This window comes from Acartia tonsa, chromosome 13 (assembly GCF_053477335.1).
Source record: "Acartia tonsa isolate MP-2025a chromosome 13, ASM5347733v1, whole genome shotgun sequence".
NCBI lineage: Eukaryota > Metazoa > Arthropoda > Copepoda > Calanoida > Acartiidae > Acartia > Acartia tonsa.
In genome coordinates, this window is record NC_137272.1 from 22661775 (window position 1) to 22676284 (window position 14510).

Consider the following 14510-nt stretch of genomic DNA (forward strand, 5'->3'; position numbering starts at 1 on the left):
CAGACTCTTGAAATGTTAACAAGTGATATAGATTGTGTGATATTGGGGGCGGGCCAGGGGTCAAGAATGTTGGATTTAACGGGAGGCGGGGCCAAGTGTTTACTTTCTGTTGCAGGAAGGGATAATTAATGTGCTTTTAGTTTTTTTATGCTTTATATTACTTTCATTCTTATGAAAATTTTAAGGTATTTTAGTAATTTATTGACAATACTTACTCTAAATTAGTATTATATATATGGTAACTGTACACACATTACTGATTTTTACATGTAAAGCCACCCCATTTTCCCCTAATTTTTTTATTGTCTGACTTTTGTTATTAAGGGGGGGGGGAAGTTCTGACACATTTGCGTAAACCTGGTGTATAGGCTTTATCTTTGGACTGAGAGGATAGGTTATTAGGGATAAAATCCTTCTTATATGATGAACTTCCCCCAGATTTAAGATTTTTTGGATAGGCCTCCAGGTTCCGGAGCTCCAGGCCTCCAGGTGGTCTCTCTACAGGTAAAAATGAAAAAAAAATTTTTTTTTTAAGAGTTAGATGTCAGCTTATGAGACAAAATATGTATGTTTTTTTCTTCAAATATGTGAATAACAATCAAAAAGAAGCATATTTTGTTTTATAAGTTAACCTGTAACTCTTCAAAAAAAAAATCTTATTTTTAATTTTTACCTGTACAGAGACCACCTGGAGGCCTGGAGCTCCGGAACCTGGAGGGCTATCCAAAAAATCTTAAATCTGGGGGAAATTCATCCTATAAGAATGATTTTATCCCTAATAACCTATCCTCTCAGTCCAAAGATAAAGCCTATACACCAGGTTTACGCAAATGTGTCAGAACTTCCCCCCCCCTTATTCTTAATTATCCCTTTGCAATGATAGGTCATCCGTTACTGTATTATTCACTGAAGATTTTAGAAGCAAATGGTTTCAAAAATGTTATTGTTACAGGTTCGTATATTCGTATTTTTTAAATAGACGCTTTTATCGTTACTCTATGTATATTAGACATTTCCTATCAATTTTAAATTTGGCATGGTGAATGTGATTCCTATTACATTTAGGTACGTTTTATTAAGCGAAGTAACTTTTAATTTAACTAGAAAGTCGGCACGTCCGCTATTTTGATAACATTTTTGTACCTAATACAATTCTACTCTATATTTGTTAATCTTGGTTTGTATCATCATCTGATTTTGTTGAGCTTCGTTTTTATGGATGTCGTAATCCTTGTTGTAAAAAATTTAAGGAACATTTCATATTTTTTATATACTTAATAAATAACATTACTTGCTGTCATTTCAAAAATAATTTTGTGTTGTTGCTGCGATACTTATTAGTTCTTTTATTACAGATAATATTTTTCTTAAAAATAACTTTTATTTCAGTGCCTGATAGTGTAAAGAACGAGGTACACAAACTGTCAGACAAGTACAAGTTAGGTCTGAAACTAGATGTAGTTGGTATCCCTATGGCAGAAGAATGGGGCACCCTGGACACATTGAGACATATTCAGGCAGCTTATCATAATACTTCTGATATTCTTACACTAAACTTGAAGGTTCGACTTAAAACTAATTGCAATTAGTCTTCTTGTCAAGTTGCAGCATTTTTTTGGTTAATTTTTATGAACAATATTTTTTATAAGGCCTGGGATAACAAAACTGGTAGGTATTAATTTATGAACTTTTAATCATTCGTTATGAATTGTCTATTATACGATATGACACATGTTTTTTTTCAGTGTGGCTTAGAACCGGTTCCAATCAAGCTGATATAAATCGGTTTAAAAGCCATACTGGAAATAAAACATCACAACACAAAAATAGAAACTGTCTAGACATAACAATTGAATTGCCTAACTTTGTAGAATGAGCTTACTGTCAGACACTTGTTAAAGATCAGAAGCTTTACGTTAATACATACAAGAGTATTATGGCTTGAATAGGACAAGTTAATTGGACGAGATACCCTTCTGATGTCGGCAGACCTCATCACAAACACAAGTATAAAGAAGCTAGTGGATTACCACCGAAGCAAAGCTTGTGGTCTTACTGTCCTGCTCAACAAACCTATCACAGATCTTAAATCTAGGATTACGCCAGGTCAGTTTGAACCCCCCCTTCCCCAAAATATCTTGGAATGATTCAGAAAACTACCCTTAAAACAAGGACAATCATGTCTATTAGTTGTGCAACAATGATTGTCTAACAATGTGTTGATATGGATGATAATATTCAATAGTGTGTGTATGTAAGATTGCTGTGACAAATTTATATTCGATGACTCTGGTAACTCCAAAACCTGAAAGAACATTAAATAATTTATTTATTTTGATTGTTTTGCCGTTTTCACTTGTTTGTTTTTCTCCAAATGTAAAGTTTAAATGAGTCAATTTTTCAGCTTTTTTAGCTGTTATATTCTGTAAGTTGTAAGTTATTTTGTATTTCAGGTTCTAAAACGACAAAGTTTAAGTTAGAGAGGGATTTAATTGGACTTTCTGAAGACGGACAATCTCTTTGTTTATTCCAAGTAAGTTAGTTACTTTTTTTAGAGGCGAGCCATTCTATGATTATAAAAAGCTCAACTGATAAAATTACATCTGTTGCAGTGTAAAAGAATGAATTTAAAGTAAGATACTGTAAAATGCTTTGGCCCATAAAGTGCACATTTTCAATATCATTAACAGATATCACGTACAGATACAAAAAATGTAGTAGAATGTGAATCGTACCATAGGACCTTTTCAAGAGCATACTTTAGTTTACTGTTATCAACCCGCCCTCTAGGTGATTGTGGGATTGTGATAATTGGAGAGTTCTCGTAATTCATGTGATTTGGAAACAGAAAATGATAAGTGTATACATACTTGAACTTCAAGAATTTCTTTATAGGCGGAAGCGGATGTAGAAGAAAAAGTTCACATACCCGGAAAATTGCTTCATTCACAGCCTAGATTCACTATACATTCAAACCTTTTGGACGCTCATTTATACATTTTCAACAGGTATTACTTGTAGAATAGCTTTTTGCCAAAGTATGTACTTACGTCATAATGTCAAAGCCGTTTAACGGTTTAGCTTAGTTTTTTGTTGATATTTGTACAGGGGAGAATACTAGAAAAGTATTAGGGAGGGATGACAAAAAAGGAATAAAATAAAGCCGGGGGGAGGGAATTAATCTTGTGCATTCCGCACTGTATTTGTAGCTGGAACAAATAGATTGAAGATAGCTTGAGCTTTCACTCAAAATTCTAAGGGGGGGGGGGTTAATGCAACCATCTCGTAATCTATGTATAAATGGCACTTAGAATTCGAATTTCGATCTGAAATTTTGCATGAGTAATCCTTGGTAGGTCTATTTTCCCTAAATCGAATAAAAAGTTGGAAAAAGTAACGGCTGGCGGCTCAGCCGTTAAGCCGGTTTTTGGCTATTTTCAGTGCAAATCCGTCCTTAATTTCGGAGGAATTAACTTTTTGAATGATAGTTTTACATTATTCGCTCTAAAAATAATACTCTTGGCATTTTATAGCTTCTACTAGCCTTTTTTAGTCGATTCTAGCTGTTAAACAGCTGGTACTAGAAATTTTTAAAAAGTTTATTGGTGTTATTTTCGATAATTTTGCCCTAAAAAAAGCCTAAAAACGGCTAAACGGCTGAGCCGGCAGCCGTTAGCCGTTACTTTTCCAACTTTTTGTTCGATTTAGGGAAAATAGACCTACCAAGGATTGCTCATGCAAAATTTTAGATCGAAATTCGAATTCTAAGTGCCATTTATACATTGATTACGAGATGGTTGCATTAAACCCCCCCCCCCCCCCCCCTTATGTCCAAGTAAAAGTAAGTTTTTGATCGACTCAACAGTATTATCTTTTGAGCTTTGTTTTTATGGATGTTATTATTTTGTTATTTAGGTGTTCCCTAAACTCACATCTTTCCAACAAAAGTATGAGTACAGTGAAGGGAGAGTTAATACCTCGCATGGTAGCCAATCAATTTAAAAGTAAGAAAGAAGAATTGACCAGCAAGCAAAGTTCTTTGAGGGACAGATATTCTCTTGATAATAACGAACCAAGGTAGGATTTTTTAGTATCTTTACTAGGGATGGCAATCCGTCTAATTTTTGGCCCGGATTCGGATTCTTATGAGAATCCGTCCAAAAATAAAACGAATTCTTTGCGGATTCCGGATTATTTTTTTTTTTTTTGACGGATTCTGGATTCTACCTAACAATAACAATATTTCAAAAAGCTTTTTTTAAAGATAAATTAAGGGATTAAGACGCTAATTTTAGCCTAACAATTAAGGTCCGTATCCGCTATAAAAAAAAATGATTCCGGATTTGGATTCGGATTGCCAACCCTAATTTTTACGGTCTAATATAACTTTTATAAAATTTAGTTAACACTGAGTTTTGAGGAATCTATCTAAAAGCAGTTTAGACTTTATTGGCAATCAAAATTGTTAAAAATCTTAAATTATATTTTCTTTGATTTGTCCAAATGTCTAAATTACAAATAACTTTATCAACAGGATGACAACACGTAAGAGATCTAGACCTTAAATCTAGTTTAATATATTAATCAGACGGACGGATAAAGTAAGTTAAATAGAAGTCAATCTTTGAGAAGTTTTAGCCAAGTAGATCACATTTTTAAAAATAACATCATAGATTTAAAAAAATTGGAGATTTGATATAGATATCTTTAGAAGCCTAGAAACACGTTATGCACTCCTTACGTACAGACTGACAGACCTCTAAGATAATAAGAAGCTTCGCTACTAAGAATACTAACTTTCCCATAGAAAATAGTTAACTTTTTTTTGTCTTAGATATGTTTCACGTCTTTTAAACATCTCCTTTCACTTTCATTGTGTTTTACTTTTATATAATATCTGTTTTTTTGTCTCTCTCTCCTTTATTTCTCCATTTCTATTTAAAATGCAGAAATTTTGTAGCTTTCTCATACAAATTGTGACTTTCCATCAAAAAAAGAAACTGATATTGTTAACAAAATATATCAAAATAAAGTTAGGAAACATTAGGGCTGAAAATTTTCAATATTTTTTTAATCTGCAAAAATTGCGAATGATTCAGATTGTTGAAAAGATTTTTTTTAAAAATCCTATATCATGAACTTTTTTAAATATGTTTATTTTGTGTATGTTGTCTTATTTTCTTTATCAGAAAACTTTCCTTTATCTGAACGTGACTTTCCACACAAAATGCATATTCATATAAAAAAATTATGTTCATTTTTTTACTTCAGATTTTTAAGTAGCAAAGCTACTCTAACTCATTGTCATTCTAATTTGACATACTTGCTGTTATTAAAATATTTTATCTTTCAAATTGAATTATCCTTATTTTACTTTTTATTCTAAAGTTCTATATATGTGTGTTGTATTTTTAAAGTAGATTCAGTGATTTTCCTCAAAACAAGTATGTTAGTGTTACTGTCGTACTATTGAATATTTTTTGTTTAGGCTTAAATGTCACGCGACCGTAACAGAAGAGCCGACTGTTCGTGTAAACAACATCCCCAACTACTGGCAAGCATTTCAGCTCATAAAATCCAACACCCTGATACCCAACCTCAGCGACCACCAGCACAAGGACGACGCTGCTATAGTAGCGGATAAAGCCCACGTCGACAACTGCTCTTTTGGCGCCAAATGTAATGTTGCCGCGAAAACTACGCTGAAAGGCAGCGCGGTATGCGTGAATGCCGTTGTTAATGAGAAAGTTAAGATAACAAACAGTATCCTTATGGAGGGAGCCAACATAGCCTCTACTGTTAATATAACAGATAGTATTATATGCGAAGGAGCGGTGGTAATGCCTGGTGCCGAGGTCAATCTATGTATTGTCGGCAAGAATTGTAGGGTTGCGGAGGGGGTCAGTGTTAGCAATCAAGTTTTGCTGGATTCAGATAGCATGATGCAATTATAATCAAAGTTGGGAGGTATAGGAAAAAGCCAACCCATTCTTTATGACAATAATTTAAAGCTATCAAAGGCAGAATTAGATATGACGAACAGAATTTTGAAGTTCATTTTCAAATATCTGGTTTATAGATTAAAATATTTAACATTTTTGAGGTCTAAACTGTGATATAAAACAACCATACATATTTTTTCTCCCCCTAAATTATTTTATTTATCACAAATTAAAGTATTATCTAAACTTGAGATTGTAATACATCTTATTTTGTACCTTTTTTCTACCTTATATTTATTATCATTATTAGACTAATATTTTCAAAAAGTAAGTGGGAACCATTTCTACCTAAACACTTAATGTAATTTATACATGTGATTAAATCATTAAATGTATGATGGAGATACTTATGTTCAGGGACGTCCAAGCTTTTATTTTTAGGAGGGGGGGGTAACATGAGGGGTTTCAACGGTTTTTTAGGGGGGTGGGGAGAGGGGGTCTAGTGTTATTTTTTTTTTAATTTTAAGGGAGATATAAGGGTTTTAAGGGGGGGCACTCCTTTATCTCTACCCTTAGACGGCTATGCGTATGTTTCAAAGTTCATTTGATTCTTTGCCATACAAAAATTTCAAATTATGTGTAAATTAGACAAGGACGGTTAGAGATGCCCCTTCCCCTTCTCAAATATTTATCCGCATTTAATTTCACTTGTATCTGCTTTCAGATCCGTAAAAATGAACTCCACAAGATTTTTGAACCTGGCCAGGAATGTTGTCTCCAGGAGAAGCATGGCCACCGTACCTGGTGCACCAGGTAAAATCCTTATAATAAAGTAACAGGATGTCTATTTGTTTGTCTGTCTTTATGTTTGTGCCTAAGTATCTCGCTAACCGCTGAAACGATCGGGTTCTCTTTTACAGGGTAGTTTCTCATAGGTCCTGGAAAGGTTTATAACTATTTTGGGGAGGGTACCACCACTCTCCCAAAAGAAAAATTCTTCCCATCTAAAACATTTTTTCTTTAGGTAACTTTTTTTTAAAACCTATAATAAAAAAAATGGGTATCAAATTTAACTATGACTCCTCAAGAGCTCCTAGAGGCCTCTAGGGTGGTAGCCGCTAGTTTTCTTTACAGTAGCACACATTTTTTTTACAGTTCATTATGGAAAAGCTTAGGTTAATCCTTTTAAGAAAAAATGTCTCCTCCCAAAAAAAATGATTATTTTTGTTTTTACTAATTAGGTTTATAACTTTTCTTATTTCTATTCTTTGGACTCACAGAAGCCAGTTTGAATTTTAAAACTTACGTATCATTTAAGTTTTACGTCTGATCTTTTACATAAACCAGAATGTAATTGAATTTCCTTATTTTCCGGTTGATCGGTTGATCTATGGCTTTATGGAGTATGAATGTTTTTATACACGAAGATTCAGTTACCTGAATGATTTTACAAAACTGATCTGAATATTTTTTCAGCCCCCAGAACAGTCAAGGAAAAGCAAAAGATGTTCCAGATTGACAACGGACTCAGAGTTCACGAGAGAGGAGGCCAGGGCGATAAGGTACAATTTTATTTACGATTTAGAGTCAGCCGCCAAACTGCCAAATTAAAAGATTCAACGCTTTGCAGTTAAAATGTTCCTGACCTATAGCCAGGGCCCAGGGGTGTATATTTTCAAAATTGACCCTGCTCACGGGGGGGGGGGGGGGGGAAGAAAAAATAAGTGGTTGGAGGGGAAAAAATGTAAAAATTAAGAAAACTGAAAACATTTTTTCCATTTCCACCCCCTCATTGGTGAAAAAAAAATAAAAAAATGTGTGGTAGGAGGGATAAAATAAAGAGTTCTTTAAATATTTTTCAATTTCCTCCCCCCCCCCCCTTCTTGGTGAGAAAAAACTAGGGGGGGGGGATACAAAATTTTGTAGCCGGGGGAAAAAAAATCTTGTGCAGAATATACGCCCCTGCCCATAGCAAAAAGTTACAGAGCTCTAGCTTGAATGTGGGCTTCAGATCACATTGCTTACATGAAAGCGTACAATCTTTAACCCCGCTTGTTTAAAAAATCAGATGAATACATACGAAAAAGTATTGTTAATCAACATGTTTCAAATGTTAGTGAAAGTTATAGAATAGCCAACACTTTGTAAATTGTAAAGTTTGAAATTGATTTGACAATTCTAACATGCTTAAAAATAACGAATCGTGACTTACGGACGTAAGAACAGCCGAACGGGAGAACGTACAGAGCCTAATTATAGAAAACCATCGCATTTAATAACCCTGTATCGATAGCAAATCTATTATTATTTCAGCTGTTGTACATCATCACCACCGGTGTCATGGTTCTTGGTGCTTACTGGTGGTGCGAAACTGTCTTCACCCTTGCATTCCCCAAGAAGGCTGATTAAATTAGCATTATTAAGTGAATTATATAAGCTAGAGGATCCATACATTTGGCATGTTGGACTATAGAAACCAAACCATGAAATATAATTGAGAAGATAAAACCAATCATTTAGGTGTTTACCATTTCTTTCATATTATTTGGTATAGTTTTTGTACTCTAACCTAGCATCTGTGGGTTCTCTATTATAAACTGTATGTAAAATATTGTTAGTCTATAATCTGTGGACAGTTCATTTAATTATTTTTCTTTCATTTACGGATCTAAATTAGAAACAAAATTTAATCTTCATCTAAAGGACTGTTATAATATTGTTTTTGACGTGTAGTATGTTTTTAATTTAATGTACTATTGTAATTTTTTTTTCTTCTGGATATTAATTTTTGCCAACTGTCTATGGACCCTAGTTTCAGACAAGATGGCGACCGTGTCCGTCCAGGAGTTGATGGCTGGCACCCAAACCCCTCTCCCCTTCGACCCCAGGTAGGCTAGGTGGCTGCTTGATATATTATAGTTGCACAGCTAACCCAGAGCTAAAATCGCATCCCCCCCCTCCCCCAATATTTCAGCAGTGAATCTAAATATTGTTTTGTTGCATATGATATACTAGGGTTATGATTTACATAGTTATATCGACTAAGAAATTAAGTTTCATTATGGATTTAAATTGATAAAACTTTGAAATATCAATAATTTTTTGTCGAATTGTCATCAAATGTTTCGTTGAGTTCAAAAAGTCAAATAAAGTAAAACTTTGAAACCATCCCTTTTTCTAAATAAACAGATTTATTGGAAAAGTTTACTTTTGTGTCAAAGCATTTGACAATGCAGTTTGAAATAGTATTAAACACAACACTAGTATATTCGGAGTGGATACAAAACCGCGACAAACAAAACCGCGACAGGGGGAAAAACCGCCCCAGAACAAAACCGCGACAATAACAGAAATATAACTATGTAGGAATACATAGCCGCAGCGCTCGGCCCCCTGGCCTGCCTAGCCGCGGGCGCTCGGCCCCCTTGCCTATAATCTAACCTAACCTTACCTAAATATTGTAAAAAAATATTAAAAAGGAGGATGTGCTTAAGGACCATTTGGTCAGGGGGGGGGGGGGGGTTTACTCAAGAACCCTTAGAGCTAGAGGGAGCTAATTTTGGATTTAAGCTTCTATGGCGCCAAAGTTACTTTTAAAATTTTTTTGGGGGGGGGGGGGGTAAAAATTTTTTTTATTGCATTTCTCGCCGAATTAGGCAATTTGGAATCATTTGAGACCATGTTATTTTTTTCAAAAAATTTTCGCCTTACAAGCAACCCTTAGTCATTTTTTTCAAATTCTCGTTTATGAAGGTATATCTTAAATACAGTATGCTACTCTCTTAGTTTTAAAGATAATTGGATGAAATCTTTTTGATTGTGTCACTAATTACCCCAAGTTTTGGTATCTTTAAAAAAAACGGCGGCGGAACCGCCGCTCCCGCCGTCCGCCGCCGTTTTCCGCCGCCACCAAAAAAGAAATTTTTTATTGCATTTCTCGCCGAATTAGGCAATTTGGAATCATTTGAGACCATGTTATTTTTTCAAAAATTTTTCCCCTACCAAGCAACCCTGCGGGGGGGACTTTTTTTCAAATTCTCGTTTATGAAGGTATATCGGTAGATTCCTCTTAGTATTATTTTTAGCGATTTCGAAAATTTGAGTACCCCCCCCCCCCCCCCCCCCCCGACAACAAAATAATAATTTAAGTAAACTATTATTAGGTTGGACAGGAGGAAGGGAGGGAGGGTATATAAGGCGAGACACGAGCCTTGCCTTGCCTCCATAGTCAACCATGCCAACCAGTCTAGGATCGCAGTCCTTCGCTACAAGGCAGTCGACTAGCAAACAGCTTTAAGCTTTCAGTCTATTTATATACAACCCCCTTATCCCCGCCCCCTTTATGTTCTCCCTCTCGTCCGCTACGTGTCCGCGTTTTTTTACTGTATTGTTTACCCCTTTCCTCTCCCATCTGACCAACAACCCCCTTATCCCCGCCCCCTTTATGTTCTCCCTCTCGTCCGCTACGTGTCCGCGTTTTTTTACTGTATTGTTTACCCCTTTCCTCTCCCATCTGACCAACAACCCCCTTTTCCCAGTCCCCTTTATGTTCTCCCTCTCGTCCGCGTTTTTTTAGCAAGAACAATTTTATTTGTGGGTTGCGTAGCAATATTTAAAAGAAATAGCCGACAACGAACATCTGTGGCCGCAGCGCTCGGCTCCCTAGCCTATAACCTAACCTAACCTAACCTAAAATAGTTTTTTGAAATTTAGAAAATTAAAGTACCCCAGACAACGAACATCCGTGGCCGCAGCGCTCGGCTCCCTAGCCTATAACCTAACCTAACCTAACCTAAAATAGTTTTTTGAAATTTAGAAAATTAAAGTACCCCAGACAACGAACATCCGTGGCCGCAGCGCTCGGCTCCCTAGCCTATAACCTAACCTAACCTAACCTAACATAGTTTTTTGAAATTTAGAAAATTAAAGTACCCCAGACAACGAACATCCGTGGCCGCAGCGCTCGGCTCCCTAGCCTATAACCTAACCTAACCTAACCTAAAATAGTTTTTGAAATTTAGAAAATTAGAGTACCCCGACATCAAGTTGTGGACACAGGAAAAAGGCAAGCTTCAATTTAATTCAATAACGTGCTGTGGAGAAGCCTCGCTTCGCTCGGCTTCCCCACACAGCACGTTATTGAATTAAATTGAAGCTTGCCTTTTTCCTGTGTCCAAATCTTTTCCTCCTCCCGCAGACTATCCAGACTGTCGGGGGGGGGGGGGGGTACTCAAATTTTCAAATTGATAAAAAATTTTGTAACAGGAAAACGCCGGTATATCTTAAATACAGTATGCTACTCTCTTAGTTTTAGAGATAATTGGATGAAATCTTTTGGGCTGGGTCACTAAGGGGGGGGGGGAAGTTTGTACAGTTATAGGAAATGAAATTCAGTATAAAAGTCTGGGAGGGCCGTGTGGGCTTGTTTTTATAGTTATCAACCTAATTCTTTTTGTAGGCTCTCTTATATGACTGGATGTACACATAAAACTTTGAAAATTGAATTTTGGCACTTTCCTTCTTGGAAATGAGTTCTGAGCTTATTTTTAAAGATATCAACCTGATTTTTTTTAAAGAATACTTTTTTAACATAACTGAATCAACGAACCATTACAGATTTCATTTTGGGACTTTCCTTCTAGGGGCTTGTGGAGCAAAAGACCCCCAAAAACTAAAAATATGCGTTCTGAGCTTATTTTTAAAGATATCAACCTGATTTTTTAAAAAATGATACTTTTTTAACTTAACTGAAACAACGAACCATTACAGATTTCATTTTGGGACTTTCCTTCTAGGGGCTTGTGGAGCAAAAGACCCCCAAAAACACTAAAAATATACGTTCTGAGCTTATTCTAAAGATACCAACCTGATTTTTTTTAAATAATACTTTTTTAACATAACTGAATCAACGAACCATTACAGATTTCATTTTGGGACATCACTTTCCTTCTAGGGGCTTGTGGAGCAAAAGACCCCCAAAAACACTAAAAATATGAGTTCTGAGCTTATTTTTAAAGATATCAACCTGTTTTTTTTAGGAAACTTTTTGAACATAACCAAATTAGGGAACCATTACAGATTTTATTTTGGGACTTTCCTTCTAGGGGCTTTTGGAGCAAAAGAACCACAAAACACTAAAAATATTAGTTCTGAGCTTATTTTTAAAGACATCAACCTGATTTTTTAAAACAATACTTCTTTAACATAACCAAACTAGGAAACCATTACAGATTTCATTTTCGGACTTTCCTTCTAGGGTCTACTGGAGCAAAAGACCCCCAAAACACTAAAAATATTGGGACTTTCCTTCTAGGGGCTTGTGGAGCAAAAGAACCACAAAACACTAAAATATTAGTTCTGACCTTATTTTTAAAGATATCAACCTGATTTTTTTAAGAACACTTTTTTAACATAACCGAACTTGGTAACTTTTACAGATTTCATTTAGGGACTATCCTTCCAGAAGCTAGTGGGGCAAAAGACCTCCAAAAAGTATTATGTTAAAAAAGTATTATTTTTAAAAAAATCAGGTTGATATATTTAAAAATAAGCTTAGAACTCATACTTTTAGTGTTTTTGATGGTCTTTTGCTCCACAAATCACAAGAATAAAAGTCCCAAAATGAAATCTGTAATGGTTCGTTGATTCGGTTATGTTAAAAAAGTATTATTTAAAAAAAATCAGATTGATATCTTTAAAAATAAGCTCAAAACTCATATTTTTAGTGTTTTTGGGGGTCTTTTGCTCCACTAGACCCTTAAAGGAAAGTCCGAAATGAAATCTGTAATGGTTCCTTAATTCAGGTATGTTAAGAAAGTTTTCTTTAAAAAAAATCAGGTTGACATCTTTAAAATTAGCTCTGAACTCATATTTTTAGTGGTTTAAGGGTCGTTTGCTCCACAAGCCCCTAGAAGGAAAGTCCCAAAATGAAATCTGTAATGGTTTGTTTATTCGGTTATGTTAAAAAAGTATTATTAAAAAAATCAGGTTGATATCTTTAAAAATAAGCTTAGATCTCTTATTTTAAGTTTTTGGGGGTCTTTTGCTCCACAAGCCCCTAGAAGGAAAGTTCCAAATAAAATCTGTAATGGTTCGTTGATTCGGTTATGTTAAAAAAGTATTATTTTAAAAAAACAGGTTGATATCTTTTAAAATAAGCTTAGAACTCATATATTTAGTGTTTTGGGGGGATCTTTTGCTCCACAAGCCCCTAGAAGGAAAGTCCCAATATGGTAAATCTGTTTTGTCATGTGCAAATGCCCTTTAAGTTTTTCAAGTCCATTTTTATCAAAAATTTAAGTTTTAAAACCTTCAAAAGTCTAAAATAAAAAATATTTTTTTTTATGGGGAAAAAATATGTCTAGTTTTTCTTGATTTAGGTCGGAGCCGGAGCCGTATTTCCAGATACGGAGCCGGAGCCGCACCAAAATCAAACGGCTCCGAAACGCTGATAATCACACACAAAAAAAAACATTTAGATTCACTGCTGGAAGGTGCTTAGAATCATTTGCTCTCGTTCATGCATAGTTCCCTTTTAATATTTAAAAAAAGTGAAGATCCGACACCCACTTCCCTCCCTAAATTGCCACTCGATACCTCAAGGTACGTTGCCGCTTTTTCCAAATAATCGTTTTACTTCTTGATCATATGGCTAATATTATTTTAATGTATTGCTTAGGTTCCCCAACCAGAACCAGACCAGAAACTGCTGGCAAAACTATGTCGACTTCCACAGATGTCAGAACATTAAGGTAGGCTAACAGGGTTATTGAGCCCGCAATGAAATCCGTAATACGTTACTATGGGATGGGTTTTAAAACCAGACAGGGGTGTATACTTACTTACTTGGGTATACTTTATTTCTCTGCTCTTTATTTAAATTCATTTTTCTCCCTCTCACATATTTTTCTTGTGTTTTCCACCCAAGGAGGGGGAAAAAGAGGGAAGAAATGTTTTCAGGACTTAATTTCTTCATTTCCCTCCCCACATATTTTTCTTACCCCCCCCCCCTTTGCATTGGATCCTATGCAGAATATACATCCCTGAAACCAGAGATATTAAGGGACAAGACAATAGACGAAATATTAATGTATACCCAAAATTATTATAAAAACTTCAAACTCTGTAGATTAGAATTAATACTTATTCAACGCAACCATCTCGTAATCAATGAGTAAATGGCACTCAGAATTATGAAACTTTTCAGCCGTTTAGCCGTTTTTTGCCTATTTTTAGGGCAAATTAATCATTAGATAATTACTTAGGAATCAACTTTTTAAAACATATTTTTGGTTTAATTCATGTTAAATGATAGCAATAACCATTTTTAAAATTACTAGTACCAGCAGCTACCAGCTAGAACCGTTTGATAAGGTTTTTGAGCGACAAAAGTAATATGTGGAGATAGGTTTCGTGACTAATTTGCTCTTAAGATAGCCAAAAAAATGGCAAAATGGCTGAGCGTCCAGCCGTTACTTTTCCAACTCTTTGTACGATTTAGGGAAAATAAACCTACCAAGGATTATTCATGCAAAAGTTCAGATCGAAATTCGAATTCTAAGTGCCATT

The 14510-nt window shown here is 35.2% G+C and overlaps 3 protein-coding genes across 3 annotated transcripts in view; all 3 read left to right on the forward strand.

The window, feature by feature from the left end:
- On the forward strand, window positions 1–6667 carry eIF2Bgamma (eukaryotic translation initiation factor 2B subunit gamma). Its single transcript, XM_080145892.1, has 8 exons — window positions 1–113; window positions 882–952; window positions 1390–1517; window positions 1950–2106; window positions 2454–2533; window positions 2896–3008; window positions 3916–4077; window positions 5489–6667. Exons 1-8 carry the CDS (start codon window positions 13–15, stop codon window positions 5952–5954), a joined length of 1278 nt encoding a protein of 425 aa, XP_080002018.1. The 5' UTR covers window positions 1–12; the 3' UTR covers window positions 5955–6667.
- COX7AL2 (Cytochrome c oxidase subunit 7A-like 2) lies at window positions 6622–8761 on the forward strand. The gene is made up of 3 exons (XM_080145894.1): window positions 6622–6755; window positions 7419–7504; window positions 8256–8761. Exons 1-3 carry the CDS (start codon window positions 6677–6679, stop codon window positions 8349–8351), a joined length of 261 nt encoding a protein of 86 aa, XP_080002020.1. The 5' UTR covers window positions 6622–6676; the 3' UTR covers window positions 8352–8761.
- The window catches only part of LOC145304132 (cytochrome c oxidase subunit 6B1-like), an 8259-nt gene continuing 2439 nt past the window's right edge, over window positions 8691–14510 (forward strand). Inside the window, exons 1-2 of the mRNA XM_080145893.1 lie at window positions 8691–8830; window positions 13621–13693. Coding sequence (XP_080002019.1) covers window positions 8691–8830; window positions 13621–13693 — 213 coding nt within the window. The remainder of the gene's footprint in view (window positions 8831–13620; window positions 13694–14510) is intronic.